We start from the raw sequence: 19908 nt of genomic DNA, 5'->3' as shown, positions 1-19908 counted from the left end.
ATTTGTATATTAAAACTAGAAAAAAGTTTTCAAAAATCTGTCTTGAATAAATTATTCAGGGTTGTCACAAAAAATTAATTTTCTTTTTCCCTGATTTGCAGACAAAATTTTTACTTTTTCTCTGGCCCTAAAGAATATTTTAATTCACTCTAAAAAATAATTAGTTACTCAAAAAAAATGTTCTATTATATTTATTTACGAATTTTTTAATTGTAAAATTATTCGAAAACATCAATAATTAAATTCTTTGTTAAATAACTATTTAATCAATATTATTATGCCATAGGAATAAAATCCTTCACAAGAAATCAATTATTCTTAGAAGTAATACAATTTTTCACATGAATTCAATTATTTAAAAAATTGAAATAAAATTCGTTCTAAGAATCCAATTATTTCCATAAATAATAACATTTTACAAAGGATATAAATTAATTTTAATGCAATTTTAAATAAAATCCTCGAGAAATTTAATTATTTACAAAATTTATTTAAAATAATTCTAAAAAGAATTTAATAAAAATTCGGTGCAAGAATTCAATTATTTTCATAAATAATCAAATTTTCAAAGAATTTCAATTATTTTTAAAACCTGTAATAAAATTCGTTGTAAGAAGTCAAGTATTTTCATAAATAATAATATTCTGCTCGAGATTTCAATTATTTAAAAAGAATTTACTAAAAATTCGGTGCAAAAATTCAATTATTTTCCTAAATAATAAAACTCTTCGTAGGATTTCATTTATTTTTAATACAATTTTAAATAAATTTCTCGAAAAATGTCATTATTTAAAAAAATTTTCTCAAAATTCTTCGAAAGAAAGCAATTATCAATTATTTTTAATAATTTTTGCAAAAGTTCCTTGAGAATTATCAAATCCATTTGTTTACAATTTAATTTTTTACAAAATTTTGATTATTCGGAAATTCTTTAATCAAAATTAGAAAAAAAAATGAAATGATTGAAAATATTTAATTAAACTTTTTTAAAACAATTAATTCTACAGAATTGTCAGTTAAGAGTATAAAAAATTCAATTAATTGAAAATTTCAATTTGAAACCTTCTCAAAATTTAATTATTATCTAAAATTTTAACTGCAATTCATTTTTAAATCATTTTAAATTGGAAAATTTGACGAGAATTCAATTATTTAAATACAAAAATAAATCATTTATTAAGTAATTGAATGCTTTTAATAATTGAATTTTCATAAAGAACTTTACTAAAAAATTTTTAAATAATTAAATTTTTTTGACCAATTTTAATATAATTTTTAAAAATAATTACATTTTTCGAGGAATTCTATTAAAACTGTATTAAAAATAATTGAAATTCTATGATGAGTTTTATTATTCATAAAAATAATTGAATCTCTGATTTTCCTGACCTGTGGCAACCCTGTTATTAAATATTAATTTAATTTTTACATAAATTTTATTATTAAATTTTACTTTCAAACTAAATTTTAATATTGAATTTCACAATCGAATAATTTTATTAATAACTCATCAAATAATAATTAAGTAATAATAAAATAATACAAAATAAGAAAATAATACATAATTTTATTATTTATTTTATTATTGAACTTTAGATTTGAAAATAGTTGGAAATTAAGAGAAAGAAGGGAGAAAAAATTAGTAAAAAGAAATTTTTTTACCTCTGCAACTTTCATCGTCATCATCATGTCCTCCGAGTTTCATTTTCTCGATATTTATATTTTTCCTGCCAAGATCGTTCCTAATCTGAACATTATTAAGTAACGTTGCAGTTCCATCATCAAACCTGGATGATCCTTGATAAGAATACACAGGATTATCGAATTGTGTTCGGTCTACAATTCATAAAAAATGAGTTTTTTTCAAATAGAAATTCCAATTTAATGTGTTAATAATTTGAATAAGTATTTAAATCAAAATGAATTCATTTTTTAGGAAGAACATTAAATAATAATAAAGAGTAAATAAAAAATTGAAATATGGAGTAAATAAAAAATAATAAATATGGATTGAATAAAAAATAATAAATATGGAGTAAATGGAAAATAATAAATAAAAAATATCAAATAGGGAATAAATAAAAAAAAAAATTAGGAATGAATTTGGTGATGATTTAAATTAATTTCGAAATGAAAAAATTAATTTTACGAACCTGTTGGTGTTACTGGTTCAGCAATATATTGAACTTGAACCATTTCCTTTTTGAGATCAGCAACACGTCTTCGATGATAGAACCAAGCAGCAAGAGAAATTGCAATTACCATAATTGCAGCAAAAACTCCTGCAACAATACTTCCAATACCCGCCTCTTCTTTCTCTTGAATATTTTTAAACATTAAAGGTTCATCGCAATTTGAACCTGAAAAAAGAAAAAAAATCTAATCAGTTTATAGTAAACAAAAAAGTTAATTATAATCAAATTTTCCTAAAGTTTTGATCATTCAAATGAACAAATATTGTTTTCTATTTAAATATTTTCAAAAATTGGAAATAAATTAAGCATTTATAGAAAAAGAAATTTTTTTAATTAACAAAATATATTTTAAACAAAAATCAAATTTTAACGAAGAATAAAGAAAAATTAAAGGTGGAAGATGTTAACAAAATTTTTAATTAATAAAAAAAATTGTCGTTCAGTTGAACGTTCAAATCTTTAGGGAAAATCGATAGAAACAATTAATTCAAACTTTAACAAGGCTTATCTAATTTTTGTCGAGATTTATTTTTCTTTTTGGACATATTTGAATACGATTTTCGCAAATAATATTTTTTTCACACCAAATTTTATAAACTTGATTTTTAATTTTTAGAAAATTCTTTAAATTGCTTTTCTTTGTATTTTTCTTTTTTATTCATTATTCGAAGAGAGAGAAAATCTCTGGCTACCTGTGAATCCGTGTTTGCAAATACATCCGTCAGCTGGATGACAAATGAACCAATCGCTTTTGCATTCACAGGGTTTCATACAGTGATCTCCATAATAGCCTTCAGGGCAAACTGAAAAATGAATTTTTCAATTACAATCTATAAAAAAATAAAACATTTACAAAAATATCAGTAATTTTATTAATGAATTGCAGATTTAATTTAACGTAATTTAAGGAAATCAATTAAATTAATTTAATATTCCAAAAACTATTAGGTAGATAATTATTTGCAAAATTAATTTGATACACCAGAAAATATTAATTTTTAACAAATTTAATTTAATATTACAAAAATTATTAAGTAATTGTAAATTAATTTAATTATCATAAAAAAATGTTAAGGTCATTTGAACCATTATGACGTCAAAGTTTGTGTAAAGCATGTTGTGTTCTAAAACTGTGACGTCATAATGGTTCAAATACACTTAAGTATTTGTAAATTAATTACTTTAATTTGATATTGATAATTAATTGAATAATAGCTAATAATAAACTTAATTAATTTAATTAAGTATATTAATTAATTAATAGTTTTTTAATAAATAAAACTAAATGAAAATAAATTAAAATAAATTAAATACAAAAATGAATAGAAAATTAAATTAAATTAAATAAAAATAAATAAAAAAATTTTGCACTATAAAACAAAACATAGTAGATTGGTGTGTAAATTGAATTATTCACTTTCAGTAATTTTCACATACTTTCAGTGCATCTTGTGCCAGCCCAGCCTGGCATACATTTACATGATCCATCGTGGGGTCTGCATTGTCCATGATTTTGACACTTGCAGTGTTGTGTACAATTGGTACCATACGTTCCTTCAGGACAGGGAATTTGACAATGATCACCTTGCCATCCAGGGAAGCATTGACATTTTCCTGAAAAAAATTAATTTGTATTATTAAAAAAAACTTAATATTTATTTATTTTATTTAAAAAAAATAAGTTTCTAGGACTTAAATGCTAATAAGCCTTTCAATGAACAGAATATAAATATAATAATAATAATATAATTAATAATAATATAATTAATATAATATATAAAAATTTACCTGTGACATGATGACATTCACCGCCATTTTTGCAGGTACAATGTTTTGCACAATTCATTCCATATCTACTTGGAGGGCAAGGATGTTCACAAGTAAGTCCTAAGTAACCTGGTCTGCAAATGTATTCTCCAGTGACATGATCGCAAGTCATGTTTCCTGAATAATTTATAAAATTTTATTAATATAATTTTTAAAATAATTTCTATTAATTAATTAAAATAATTTTTATAAATAAAAAAAAACATTTAAAAATATACAGCGATACATTTGACATAAATAACATTCACGAACATTTCAATAAATATAAAAGCTGTAAAAAATTATTGTTTATTTCTTATTTAAATATGAATGGTATAAATTGCAAATTAAAAAATATAAATTAGAAACTATAAATAATAATTTTAATAATAATGTCAGTAATAATAATAATAATAATAATAATTATTATTATTATTATTATTAATATTATTTTTATTATTGTTATAAACATAATTTTCGACAAAATAGAAAACGACCTTTGGAATTTTCAAAATTGTTCAAAAAATTGTTCCCAATTATAAAATTTCAAATTTCGAAATCAAAATTATCTAAATATTTTTTTTTCTGCGGATGAAAAATTTTTAGTACTATATTGTCTTCATTAGATTAACATTTCTCGCACACATGCCATTTAATTAATCCCAATTAGTGACAAAAAATAAAAATTCCCGTGCACAACAATATAATTTCAAAACAAAAGAAAAAAAATTGAATGAAACACGCGGCAAATTTTTAATGAAAATGTATAAATAATGAGAAATTATTCTGCTGAATAAAGAAGATTGCATATTATGATTTCTTATTTAAATATTATATAAAATTGAATGATGTAACAGATATAATGTACATATACACAAAATTGATGGGTTGGATCGTCCAAACTGTGGAAAAAAAAGCTTTGAAAAATACTCACATGTCTTTTCCTATTGGCAAATCGATGAGGCAGAAAAGAGAGAATCGTTTTTTTTTTTAGTGTATTTTCTTTTTTTTCAATTAACGTGCTATAAGGACAAAATTAAACAAGGAAACAAGCAATTTTTTTCTACTGTAATTTTCTACCATTACCTTCACTACCTTCACACCTTTAATTTAGCGTTAGAACCATTTTCCATTCAAGCAATCTAATTATCGTCGCTTCTTTAATTTTACTCACATTGAAAAATAAATTAGTGACAAAAAAAAGTTTATTTAAATAAAGACTCGAAAAAGGTCAAAAATAGTAACGAGTAATGAAGAATGAAAATTATTTTCAAAACAATGTTGAAAATTATTTTTTCAAATAATTAATAATAAATTATATTGAACGTTAAAAAATAAAAGAAGAAAATTTTATTAATTATTTTTAAAACATTGTTCAAAATAATTAATCATAAATTATATTGAATGTTAAATTAAATATACAGTTATTATAATTTATTTATTTTACTAAAATTAAAAAAAAAATAAATGCGTGACAATTGAAAATGCTATTAATTTTGAAATTAAACTTAAACATTGTATGAATTTACGCGGGGCAATTTTGAAGCGAATCGACAGGAAGTTGTAATTAAGGACTAGGAAAATAAGTGGAACTAGTGTATATGATGAAAATGAAGAAATATAGCGAATAATGAAATTATGTCCAAGTACCATTCACCGAGATTAAATATAAAATAAAAATTTTTTGCATAATATAATAATGTGAAAAAAAAATATTTTTTCAATTTCCATACCTTGAGTTTTTTCAGGACATTTTTCTTTACATCCAACACCATAATATCCTTCTTTGCAAGGTTGATTACAGTCTGGACCTTCCCATCCTCGGGAGCAGACACAAATTCCGGTATTCGCATCACACGAACTATTGTTCTTACAGTTGCATTGTTCGTGACAATTTTCTCCATAATGTCCAGGCGGACATTGAGTTTCGCATTTTATTCCTATATATTCATTTTTTTTTTATTACCATAAAAACTCTTGACAAAATTTTCATTTCATTTTGCATTCAATTTTTCTTCTTCTTTGCGATTTTATTTATTTATTACTATTCTTTTTATTTATTTTTCTATTTATTTTTACTTTAATTTACTTTTAACTCTATTTTTAAACTTGAATTTACTTTTTACTCTTTTTTCTTACTTTTTACTCTTCTTATTTTTTAATCTTAATTAATTTAATTACTATTCATTATTTATTCTTAGATAATTAATAAATTAATGTAAATAAATAAAAAATAAATAAATGATGATTGTTTGATTCGATTCAGTTTAACGAAAGTCGTTCAAAATAAACAAAAAAAAAAGGAATGAAAAAAATGCACCTGATGGAAGATCGAAAATTTTACGAACCTCGCCATTCAGGCTTGCAGATACAACGACCGGTTGCTGGATCACAGTCAATACTATTGTCGGGATTACAATCGCAGACCTGCGAGCAATTATGTCCGAAGAATCCTTTGTCACATCGGGTTTCACAATGTAAACCAGTGAACCCAGCCGCACAGGTACAGGAGCCTGTGCGTTTTACAAAAAACCACTTTTTTTCTCTATTTTTTTGTGCTTTTGTGCAATTTAATATTAGAATTTTAAAGACAAAAAATAATGCGAAAAACTTGACACAATTCAGGTGCAAAAAAAAAGGAAAAACGAAAAGAGAGATCCTTATTCCAAATTTTCAGGTGCGATAAAATAGAAAAGTTTATGTGAATTTTGAAAAATATACGGAGAAAAAAGAATTTTGTTTTATATTTTCTCGAATTAATTATCTTTTTCTTTTCCTTTCTTTCTTTCTATTTTTTTTCTATTTTCTATTTTGATTAATTTTTTTACAGAATTCTTCCTACAAATGGAATTTCTATTTCAATCAATTTTCATTTACCAAAATTCTCGTTTTATGAAAATTTTATATTTGAGCAAATTTTTAAATAAATCAAACAAAATTTATTTATTTCTGAATTTAGAATTAAAAATATTCACTTGCAAACCTAATTCAATAGAATTCGAATTCGTTTGAATTTTAATTGAAAGAATTTAAAAACGAAAGAAATGAAGAAATTTGATTCATATTTTTGACAAATATTCTAAATATTAAAGTAAAAAGTTTGATCTACAAATTGTGACGAATGATGACGAAACAATTATTATTGATTATTCAAGTGACACAATTCTCGATTCAAATTCTTTTTTCCCTAACGTATATATATACAGATTGTTCATTATCGTGCTCGAGATAATTACACAAGTTGAAAGATAACAACTCGATGGACAAATAAAAAAAATTGCTAAAGCATGCTTCCAAGAAACTTTCATCAAATATCGAAATTCGAATAAAACAATAAAAAATTTTATCCAAATACAAAATATAAATCTAAATATAAATCTATTTCTATAGAAATTTAGATTTATATTTTGTATTTTGGATAAAATTTTTATTGTAACCCATAAATATAGACAAAAAATCGATGAAATCGGATTGAAATTAATTTTTTAATAATTCCAAACTTCGATTTGGCTAAATTTTCCTTTTATGTAAACAAAAGGAATTTGATTAATTTTTGATTAATTTGTTAAGCAAATTTTTTTTTTAATTTCAAACCTCAAAGGAAATTTCGAAATATGCTAAAATATAATGAGCGGGTTACAAGTAGTATTATTATCCAACTTTCTAATTAATATCATTAAACTGGAATTGGAGACATGCTTTTTATTTGGTTATAGCTGTGCGAGAAGGAAAAAAAAATTGTATCTAATTAATATCAAAGCTAATATTGTGAAAGAGAAAAAAATGTCCCTTACCATTCTGCGGATTGCAGGCCGCGTTATTTTTGCACTGGCATTTATTTTCACAATCCAGACCAAAGAATTTGTCGTTGCAAGGACGATCACATAAGACACCAACCCATCCTAATAAAATTGCAAGTATACAAATAAATCTACTTTTTTACTTACCTTTTACTTTACTATTTACTTACATTAGAAAACAAAAACAACGGGTAATTTCTATTTTTTGTCCGATTAGGAGACAAAAAGGAAAAAAAAATAAAATCTACTAACCAGCTGTGCAATTGCATCGACCATTTTCCCTAAGACAATTGGCACCATTTTTGCAGGCACATTTTTGCGCACAATCCTCGCCGTACGTATTTTCAGGACATTCCTGACTGCAGTCTTCGCCACGGAATCCAGCAGCACAAATACAAGAGCCATTCACCGGCGAACATTGGGAATTATTTTTGCATTTGCATTTATGCTCGCAATTCTTGCCGTACATTAATAATGGACATGGTCGGGAACATGTTTTTCCACCCCAGCCTGGTTTGCACATGCATTCACCGTCCCAGGGATGACAAAGTTCTGTATTTTCTTTTGTACATTGACAGACCTGTGAAAAATTTACAGTTGAATACAAAGAATAATAGAAGAATTCACAAAGGTAAATTTTCAAAATTACAAAAGTGAATTTATCAATTTTAGAAATTAGAAAAGTAAATTTATGAATAAAATTTACTAATAAAAATTTGTTTCTTTTTTTTGCAAATAAATGTAAAGAGGATTTTGAACCTTTTCGCAATTGGGACCGTACTGTCCATCGGAACATGCTCTTTCGACACAAAATCTTCCCCTCCATCCCGGACTGCATTCACATCTGCCATCAATTGGATTACATGAAGCCCCATTTCGACAGTTGCATCGACTTGAGCAATTCTCGCCGTATTTACCCTCGGGACACTTCTCGAAACACTGCGAAAAAAAGAATTATTTACTATTTTTGTTCTTACATTTTTTAAAAATTCAAATTTCATTCATCAACTCATAGAAATTAAATTAGGTAAAATTATTTAACTAATTTTCATATTTACTCCAACTACTAAAAATTTCTATTCAGGTTTACTATGAATTATTGAATTAATTTTCAAACGAATTTTTTGCAGAAGGAAAATATTTCTAACATTTTTGCTTACATTCCTAAACAATCATTTCAAATAATCGACAAGTTCTGATAACACTAAAATTTTGAACGTACAAATGAACGAAATTTACTTTCTATTTCAATTTTTTTTTCAAAAATTACTCTAATAAAATGGAAAATAAATAAATTAAATATTTAGTTAAAAATTAATTTTTTGAATTAAAAAAATAATTATTAATATTATATTATTAATATAATAATAATAAAATAATATTAATAATAATAATATTTTTAAAAATTAGTGACTATTGTAAAAAGCAAAATCAAATTTTAAATTCTAATTTAAATAATTTATTTTTTATTACGTGGCGCAATATTATTGCAATAAAATTGTAACATAAAGAAATAAATAAATATCGTTTATTTGAAGGTAAAGAACTTTAGGAACATGGTTTCAAAAAAAATTTGAAGGAAAAAAAATAAAACAAATTAACTTACTTTATCGCCTTTAAAACCAGGCTTACAGACGCATTCACCAGAAATATGATGACAAGACGCGCCATTATAACAATCACAGATTTTTGTGCAATTATTTCCCCAGTTTCCTTCGGGACATCGATTCGCGCAGACGGAGCCCTAAAGAGAAAAAAAGTGGTTAAAAAAATATAGAGAAAAATTTCTGGCGGAAAGCAAAAATTCACATAAATAATAGAATTTTCTTTTTACTCACCACCCAGCCGGAAGTACAGATACATTCTCCAGTTCTGGGATTGCATGAACCGCCGTTTTGACAGCGACATTCGGATTTGCATTCTTCGCCGTGTTTTCCAGCAGGACAAAGGTCCATGCAGCTGTGAAAGAAAAAAAATTAGACCGTATTTTCATAATGGGGAAGAAAGAACAGAAAGAAAAATTAAAAAAGAAAAGAAAGCAAGAAAGAAAAATGGAAAAAAGGAAATAATGAAAAATGAAAAAAACAAAAATAGGAAATAATGAAAAATGAAAAAAACAAAAATAGGAAAGAAAGAAAAATGAAAAAAACGAGGAAGGAAAAAAAGGAGGAAAGAAAAAAGGAAGAAAGAAAATAGAAAAAGAGGAAAGAAAAATAGAAAGAAAAAAAGAAAGAAAGAAAATAGAAAAAGAGGAAAGGAAAATATGAAGAAAAAATTGAAATGAGAAAGATAGAAGGAAAGGATTAAAAAAAGGAACGAAAAAACTCACAGTGGTCCAGTGTATCCGGGAGTACAATGGCATTCACCAGAAATATGATGACAGCTACCACCATTATGACAGCGGCATTTTTCCGCGCAATTTTGTCCATAACTATCGGGGGGACATTTTTCATCACACGATTCACCCTCCCAGCCACGTGGACATATGCATTTTCCATCGAACGGATCACAATTGGCGCCATTTCTACAATTGCAATCCTTCTTACAGTCCTTCGCCCACTTGCCGAATGGACATTCTGCGAAAAAGAGAAAAAAATAAATAAATCATCGAAATTGAAAGAAATAAATTACAACTGAAAAAATACGTTAAAAAAATAAAATCAAAAATTTATTCAAAATAAACAAATAAATAGTAAGAAAAAAAGTAAGAAAAGGAAGAGATAAATAAACAGAAAGAGTAGTAAATGAATCGAAAAAAATTAATCAAAAATTTAATTAAAATTTATTTAAAGTAAACAAACAAATAGTAAATAAAGTAAGAAGAAAATAAGTAAGAAAAAGAGGAAAAAGTAAATAGAAAAATGTAAATAGAAAAAACTAAATAGAAAAAAAGAGATAAATAAATAAAAAATAAAAATCAACAAAAAGAATAAATAACCAAAAATAAATAAATAAAAGAAATTAATCATAAATTTGCAAAAAAAAAATGAATCATAATTTGCAAAAAAAATGAATCATAATTCCATTTTGTTTTGAGACAAAAACAAAATAAAATTTTGATTGAAAATTAATAAATAACAATGCTTCGATAATCTACCAAATAAGAAGAAAGAATCTATCTTAAAAAAAATAAGAAGAAGAAGATTGTGACCCTTCACTGTATACTTGATAAGAAATGAATCAGAGAAATTACTTGTTGATTATAAAATGACTCACATATAATTAATATTCTTGTTATTTGTATGACAATATATTCGATAACTTGGCAAAAGAGGGTTGTTCAATAATTTAATATAATTTCTCAGGAATTCATTGAAGAAAAAAAATTTTTATTTTTATTATTTAAATTTTTATTGAAATAATATAAACTCACTGATATCGCAAAGTGGACCACCATATCCTGGTTCACAAGTACATACGTCCGGAGCGGAGCATGTTCCATGACGACAATCCTCCGAACAAATTGGAATACACCGATCTCCATCTGTCGTTAAGGTGTAACCTTTGCAGCATTCTTCGACAGGTTTCGTTTTTGTTAATGTCTGTAAGTGTAAAATAGAGAAAAATTAATAGGTATTCGTTGTTTATTTACTTCAATTTTTTAATTTCCTTTATTATTTATTTACTTCATCATTTACTTATTTACTTAATTAGTTATTCCAATGTTTATTTACTTCATTGCTTATTCATTTCATTATCTATTTATTTTATTATTTATTTGTTTACTTTATTTATTTATTTCCTTCGTTATTTTGTTATTTCATTATTCAATTGTTTACATTATTTATTTACTTTGTTATTTAGTTACTTCATTATTCACTTGTTTACTTTTTTATTTATTTACATCGTTATCAATTTATTTACATTATTGTTTATTTATTTCTTTACTTATTCACTTCATTATTTATTTACTTCGTTATTAATTTATTTACTTCATTATTAATTTGTTTACTTAATTATTTATTTGTTTACTTTATTTAATTATTTACTTTATTAATTATTTATTCACTTCCTTATTAATTTATTTACTTCATTGTTTATTCATTTCCTTATTTATTTACTTCGTTATTAATTTATTTACCTCATTATTTATTTACTTTTTAAAACAATTTGCAATGAAAAAACAAATAGAATAATTGTCTGACAAAACGTAAATTTTTCTACTTATCTGGACATATTTTTTCTACTAATTGCAGGAAAATATTATTTTTTTTGAACAAAAAAAAAATGATCTTGTGGATTATTTTTTATCTATTTAAAAATAAACTTTGGCTACAAAAATAATATTTTCTATCAAAAACTAATTTTTTTTTTTACAAATCAGTAGATAATAAATTTTTTTTATCAAATCGTTTCTTTTCTGCACTTGAAACGTTGAAACCACCTTGAAACTAAGAGTTTTGTTATCAAACACTTTTTTTATCTATTTAAAAATAAATTCTTTACACGAAACTACTTTTACTTCTTCTCATTAACTTTTCTACTTTTACTTCTATTAATAAATAATAAATAATACATTTATTTCAATAAGGAAAATATTTTTTTCAGTGGAAATGTCTGACAAAACTGTTTTTTTCTACTTATTACGAAAAAATGATCTTTCATAACGTTTTCAACTATTTATTAACTATTAACTATTAATATTACTATTTATTTATTAACTATTTATTAACTATTTATTTAAACAAAATTTAATGATTTAATTATTTATAATTTTATTTCTAATTTAATTATTTAAATTAAATTAAAAATGATTATATTTTAAGTAAAAATAAAATTTGTAACTAAAACTATACTATTTTTAGTTTTTAAAAATGCCAAATGTGTATTAAAAAATATACAGTTTTAAAACTATTTTAAAAATTTTTAAATTGAAAATAATTGACTCTGGCAATAATTAAAAATAATTATCACATTCAATTTATAATTGTTTGAAGTAAATTGAGAAAAAGGTTTGAAACGCACCTGAATGTTATATACAGTCTTGTAAATTACTTTGTATTTTGAACACCTAGGAGGAAAACTGAGGCACCAAGTGTGTTCTCGTTCCATATAAGGCTTCTGTTCAGATACCTTAACTGAAACTTGATATCTGCAATAAATGACAATTTTAATATCAAGAAAAAAAAATTCCTTAACTATTCTAAAAAAAATTCCATTAGAATTACACAAAAGATTTTATAAATTTTACAAATTTTATTTGGTTCAAGTATATTTTATTTGGTTCAAATAAATTTTATTTGATTCAAATATTACCACCAAATAAAATTTATTTGATTCAAATAAATAATTTTTTTTTTAATAACAAAAAAAGAAAATTGAATCTTACTGTTCTTGTCTTGTACAGACATTGGGTCCTTCTAATCCATGACATTTTATACTAAAAATTATTAAAATTATTGCAAATGCAGGAGATAATTTTTTACTGAAAGAATACATTTTTTTTTCTTTTTTTTTGGTTTAATTTCTGTTTTGTTGTTTGTTTCTTAAAACTCGAAAGTCGAGCTTTTACTTTTAGCCTCGATCTGGCATCTCAATTTTTATTCTCGATCCACATTGTGGAGATGTTTGATAAAAAAATCCACCAGGAATGGTAAGAATTTTTTTTTTTAACCTGATCCATCGACAGTTATCATATTGGCTCTGTAACATAAAGAAAAATATTCGAAATTATTTCTAATTACTCAAGGAGGAAGGTAACAATTTTTTCTTATTTTATGTAATATAAATAATTGTTTGCATAAAAAATGTAAAAAAAAAATAATACAAAAAATAATAAAAAAAATCTTTTTAAAAAATATATAAATACCTATATACAAAAAAAAATTCGTATTTTTAACTTATTAAAAACAGTTAAATCACTGTTGAGATTAATTTCTCATCAAGCATCTGATTCATTTTGTCACACGTGCTTTGCAAGCTCAAGAAACTTTTTTCTGTTTCATTCTTTTTTCAATTTGAAAAAGAGATCGAGCGGCGAGCATGTGATTCACGAAACGTTCATTAATCAAGAACCAGACAGCACGTGACAGGAAGTTCAGAAATGTCAAGTTAAAATCGTTATTTAAAAAATTGAAATTTTTTTTTTTTTTAATTCAATCCTATTTTTCCCTCGAACAATAAATTATAATACTTCAAGTTCGGAAAATTATAATTCTTCATGATTTAAACACCTGTTGATTACGCGAGTACACTAATTAAAACAATGGAAATGCTTTTATAGAAAAAAATTCAAATTTAAACAAATAAGCCGGTTGAAAAAAAATTTACATATATAATTTTCACTTCATTAACATTTTAGAAAATAAAATAATGAGAAAAAAATTCTGAACCTAATACATTGAAAATGGATTTTCATCCTTAAAATGTTAAAAGCAACTAAGAAATATTCCAAACATGACTTTATTTTGTTATAATAAATATTTACTTATATTTACATATTATATTTATTTACTTATATTTATTTGTATTTATTCATTTTAATATAATAATAAATAATAATAAATATAAATATAATGAAAGTAAAAAAAATTATCGTACTAAACTGAGAAGATTTATTTGTATAAAATACTTTTTAGTTAAGTCAATTAAATGTTATTTGCCTAAAATACTAAAATTGTTAGTTCAAAATTCAAATACAATTTATTTCATTTAAATAAAAATTATTTGATACAAGTAAATATTTATTTGATTCAAGTAAATTTGTATTAGATTCAAATAAATATTTATTTGATTCAAGTAAATTTGTATTTGATTCAAGTAAATATTTATTTGATAAAAAAAATTTATCGATTATTACTTGAATCAAATAAAATTCTTGTCAGTGTATCTGATTGCTCTTCTTCTGCTTTTTATCGAATGAAAATTTAATTCGTAAAAATCACGGCGTACATGATGAAACATAAAGAAATTTATTACCAAATCGTAGTTATAATATTAAGTTTATAAATATTTCCCTTCCACTGAACTAGTTTTAAACAGAGTGTAATTCTTCTGGAGTAGATATCAACCCACTCATTTTTTAAATCCCATCATCCATAATCCGTTTAACGCTTCTCGACCTCTTATGAGAGTCTAGTGCGAGAGACGAGCAGAGAGAGAGAGAGAGAGAAAAAAACGTCACACAGGATGTCCCATCATGCTCCACTTCTAAAGTAAATGATATTTTTTTTTCTCTAAATTACTATTTCCAATCTGTCACTAAAATTAATATCTCATCAATTTAAAAAAGAAATTATTCGTTTTTATTAAATAAACGAAAAATAGACCTAAAAGTTTTAAAATTCTGATCTCAAAATTATATTCGAGAATTCAACTTCAAAAAATTTTAATTAATTATTTCTAAAAATTACAACTGCAATTTTTAAAAAATAGAATTATTTTTCAAAAATTTTAAAATGAAATTAATATTTTAAAACTTTAATAATTTTTTTTGAAAAATAGTAAATTGATAATTTTTACCAAGTTGAAATTAACTGAAAATTTTTATTTAAATCAATTCTTATCAGAAGGTTCTACAAGAATTCAATTATTTAAATACAAAAATAAATAATTTATGAAATAATTGGAACGATATTAATTGCTTACAATTCAACTGTATACAATAAATTGCATGAAAGCAAATTTTAAAAATAAAATTATCAAATTTATTTTAAAAACTGTACAAATGTAAACTGCATACGTGAAAACTGCACCAGATTAAAAATTACAAATTTCAATAAAAAAAAAAAAATAATAAATTAATTTCAGTTTTCTTGAAAGTATCAATTTCTTAAACAAAATTTGTAACTTTAATCGTGTGAAATTTTTTATTTCTATTAAGGAATTTAAAACAGTACAGATTCTAAAAAAATCGAAAAAAGTATCTTTTAGTGGCACAAAACAAGAAAAAGTATTCAAATTTGGTATCAAATCGTAAAAAGAAGTAGTAAATATAAATATAACTACTCTGTGAATTATATTGAAGAATTTTATAATTCAATTCATCTATTAAGAGAAAGTTGAATGACCCTTTTATTCCTGCCATGTTGAGATTTTCTTAGCCAAGAATATCTTCTTGTTTCGATTATAGGGAAACGAATTTAAAATTCAGCAGGCAGTGGCTCTTATTTTATCCAGAAATCATTGAAGTCAAGTATAAAGTGGCCTTCATAATTTCTCGCGTTTGCTTTTGCTATGCATGTAAAATTCAAGTCATTTAATTTACATAAATGCCAAGAGTTGACTAATACAAAACGAACCGTAATAATCTCAGTCTAAATGTAATGATTCATGATTTTTTGAATTTACAAAAAAAAAAATGAGAATTCAAAAAAGTTAATCAAACTTTTAATGATCAAAATCTTTTTCCTTTTCTTTAATGCAAATAGAATACAATACAAAAATACGAATTAAAAAAAATAGTACGAAACTGTTAAACGACAAAAAAATTGCTTTTGAATTATACAGGTGTGAAAAATTGCGCCAACGAAGCAAATAAAAAACCAAAAACTTTTTCCCATTAATTGGAAAACAAATACAAACAGAATTCAGTCAAACAATTAATGCGAATATTTTTTCAACACTCAAAGCGTAGATAACGATTTTTTTTTCAAAACAAAACGAATAAATAGAGTAGTGAGAAAGTAAAAAAACCACAAAATATCTCAGTGCGAAATATTTATGTGTGCGAAAAAAAACTTGACTGCGAAATGATTTATTAAATACCACAAAGAATTTCTTGATAATATTATATATCATACTTACACTTTCTATATATTAAAATCAAGAAACTTTTATTTTTTTTCCCATTGTTTATCGATTTTATTACTCACACAAGAATATGTACTCATACAAGACCCATTTTTATTAGCAATTTTGCGGTTTTTGGTGTGTGAGAAAAATAATTCTCTACCTAAAGAACGTGAAGCAAACAAAAAAAATAGTTTTTCTGTTACATAATTTTCGAAGAATTCTATTGTCATCGATGATTTTCATAAAAAAAGAAATCACTTTCATGATTTCCGGAAATTAATGTTTCATTTTTTTTCTCCTATACAAAAAAACAAATAAGCAGTAAATTTTATTTCAATTCGATAATATTTATGATTTAGATATAAATTTAGGATATTTAAAAGATAAATACAGTTATTTACAAATTTCTTTAATTGAAAATTATTCGAAAACATTAATTTTTTAATGGTCCCAAACTATATTGTTAGAACAATTTCAATTAATATCTGGGTTATCAAATTAAATTTAATTCACAATTCATAAAAAGTAACCACAGCCGATAATCAACAGAAGATGAAAAATTATTTTTTTAAAGAACTTTATCTTCTGTTTACTAACAATTAATTGTTAGTAAAATAATTGTTTACTGGTCCCAAATTATTGCTAGAACAATTCTAATTAATATTTGGGTCATCAGAATTAATTTAATTCACAATTCATAAAAAGTAACCACAGCCGATAATTAGCAGAAGATGAAAAAATTACTATTTTTAAGAACTTTATCTTCTGTTGACTAACAATTAATTGTTATTTCAAAAATTGCTTTCTGGTCCCAAACTATAACTAGAACAATTCCACTAATTATCCGAGTGATTAAAATTAATTTAATTCACAATTCATAAAAAGTAACCCGAACCACAGCCGATAATCAGCAGAAGATGAAAAATTATTTTTTTAAAGAACTTTATTTTCTGTCTGCTAAAAATTAATTGTTAGTACAAAAATTGTTTACTGGTCCCAAACTATTGCTAGAACAATTCTAATTAATATTTGGGTCATCAGAATTAATTTAATTCACAATTCATAAAAAGTAACCACAGCCGATAATCAGCAGAAGATGAAAAAATTACTATTTTTAAGAACTTTATCTTCTGCTTACTAACAATTAATTGTTAGAACAAAAATTGTTTACTGGTCCCAAACTATTGTGATAATAAAAAATAAGTACCAGAAAAATATAATTAAAAGGAGAAGTAAAAGTAAAATAAAAGAAAAGAAATGTTATTAGAAGAAATAAAAATAATATAAAATGAAAATGATATGAAAAGGGAAAAAAAGAAAAAGTAGAAGAAGAAGTGAAACAAGAAGCAGAAGTGGAACAAAAAGAAGAGTTAAAAGCAAAAAGAAGAAATAGAAGAAAAAGCAGAAGAGGAAGAATTATAAGAGAAAAAAAAATTCATCATCATCTTTTCATGATGAGGATTTCTCGGTTTGCGATGCATTTCAGGTAGGCGCATTGGCTTTGAAAGGTTAAAAAGATTCATTGAAACAAAAGCCCTTAAAGAGTTTCATCTTCTCCTCTCTCTGTGCATTGCTGAAATATTCTTTCCCTCCTTTCTTCAAACCACATCAACTTGATCTCTTTGTTCCGACTATACTCGCTTTTTGTTTTTACTCGCTCTTCGCGCAATGCTTAGTTTCATGCAACATCCATATAGTCATGTGTCTGCAATTCTATATGTACACACATACGCCTTCATAAAAATGACCAACGCTTGTATATATACATACATTACATATCATGTGCGTACAAGTGCAAGTACAAATACCTTATTTAAAAGAGTACATTTACAAAATGTGCGTGTGCAAAGTGAGAAATACATACATATATAAAATGTAATTCTAGTGCGTTTGTACTAATACATAGATATCGAACTCGTGCAAACAGAGACTCTTTTTCTACACTAATGCATTTCAACCATAAACTAAAACGATGAAGCAACAATTATTATTTATTGAGTACAGTCAAGTGGAAAGAAAAACACTTTTGTTCGGATATTATCGTTCAAAGAAACAAATTTCTTCTTGACAAAAAAAAACACCGAACGAAATGTAATATAATAATGAAGAGAAAAAATCCATTAAAGTAGAACCGTTATAAATAATATTTTTATAGTCAACAACAAAAATTATAATTACAAATATTAGGTACAATATTAGCAGACATCGGATCGATTTTAACAGCATGTGATATTAATAACTGTTATATCTCCAATGTTAATTTTGCGTTCATGATTATTTTGAAAAATTGTAATACAAATCTTTGAAATAAAAGTAATTCTAGGAAAAACAATAAAAAAAAATCGTAGCAGGTGTAATAATAGCAAGTAGCAAGAATGAAAAATAATAATATAAATCTCCAAGTTCAAATCTAGATCGGTGATATTATAAAAAATTAAATTATGTAAACTTATGAACAATTGCTTGATTTTTGCACCGATAAAGAAAATCTAAATCATTCCCACGATCGAAGGTGACAAACATTAGTTTTAATTTTATAATTATATTTAGATTATGTGTTCGTTATTTACTTTGTCAAGTTATTTTTTTAATTAAACCAAAATTTTATTTCAGTAAAAAAGGTATTTTTAATTTGATGGTTAGTTTAATTTTTAAGTTAATTTTAAATTGAATGTTCAATAAATTCTTTAAATTAATTTTTAATTTATATTAAATTTATTTTAAATTTATTTTAAATTTATTTTTAATTTATTTTTAATTTATTTTTAATTTATTTTTAATTTATTTTTAATTTAAATTTTAATTTAATTTTTGACTTGATTCAAGAAAAAATTCTTGTTAAAATAAAATCGTCAATTAAGATAAATTTTGTTTTGACAGATAAAAATTATTTAAAGTGTAAAGAATTTTGACTCAGAGAAAAATCATTGGCTAATTATTTTAACTTTATTCCAAGAAAAAAAGGTGAGTGTTGCCCTTTGACAACATAATTTATTCTTAAAAGTTTTAAAAACTACTTTTTCCATAATAAATATATAGTGAATGTTGACTTCCTGTTTGGCCTTGACAAGGTGACTTTATCTAGTTTCAAAATATATGTACTGTAAGAAAATTAATATTTTTAATAATTTAAAAAGTGGATTTTTTTCTTTATCGATTCTTGGTTTTTTTCTTTTTTTTTGAAGAAATTTTTGCAGAGTTCATGTTTGCCATTTATAAACTCTAAAGCAGACTTGTCTCTTAAGGAAGTTTATTTAAAACATTATTATCTAATCTCTTTTAGATACAACTTTTCTTCGACATATATATATAAATATATATAAAGCGTAAACTGAATTAAGAAAAGATAATAATCAATATCGTACATTGAGAAC

General features: G+C 24.0%; 1 protein-coding gene across 3 annotated transcripts in view; it reads right to left on the bottom strand.

The window, feature by feature from the left end:
- The window catches only part of LOC122499532 (protein draper), a 37414-nt gene that overhangs the window by 399 nt on the left and 17107 nt on the right, over window positions 1-19908 (bottom strand). The window contains exons 2-17 of one of the 3 annotated variants that reach the window (XM_043607947.1): window positions 13131-13444; window positions 12767-12893; window positions 11175-11343; window positions 10131-10377; window positions 9640-9760; window positions 9408-9545; window positions 8561-8740; window positions 8054-8381; window positions 7796-7903; window positions 6350-6514; window positions 5735-5941; window positions 3984-4139; window positions 3633-3809; window positions 2888-2998; window positions 2154-2360; window positions 1663-1797 (exon numbers count right to left, since the gene is read on the bottom strand). In XM_043607947.1, coding sequence (XP_043463882.1) covers window positions 1663-1797; window positions 2154-2360; window positions 2888-2998; window positions 3633-3809; window positions 3984-4139; window positions 5735-5941; window positions 6350-6514; window positions 7796-7903; window positions 8054-8381; window positions 8561-8740; window positions 9408-9545; window positions 9640-9760; window positions 10131-10377; window positions 11175-11343; window positions 12767-12893; window positions 13131-13240 — 2686 coding nt within the window. In that variant the 5' untranslated portion in view covers window positions 13241-13444. Of the gene's footprint in view, window positions 1-1662; window positions 1837-2153; window positions 2361-2887; window positions 2999-3632; window positions 3810-3983; window positions 4140-5734; window positions 5942-6349; window positions 6515-7795; window positions 7904-8053; window positions 8382-8560; window positions 8741-9407; window positions 9546-9639; window positions 9761-10130; window positions 10378-11174; window positions 11344-12766; window positions 12894-13130; window positions 13445-19908 lie in introns of all 3 variants that reach the window. The other 2 variants (XM_043607946.1, XM_043607948.1) reach the window with 2 other exon arrangements.

This window comes from Leptopilina heterotoma, unplaced genomic scaffold, assembly GCF_015476425.1.
Source record: "Leptopilina heterotoma isolate Lh14 unplaced genomic scaffold, ASM1547642v1 Lhet_169, whole genome shotgun sequence".
Lineage (NCBI taxonomy): Eukaryota > Metazoa > Arthropoda > Insecta > Hymenoptera > Figitidae > Leptopilina > Leptopilina heterotoma.
The sequence above is the reverse complement of the archived record's forward strand: the minus strand, read 5'-3'. Positions and strand labels throughout refer to the sequence as shown.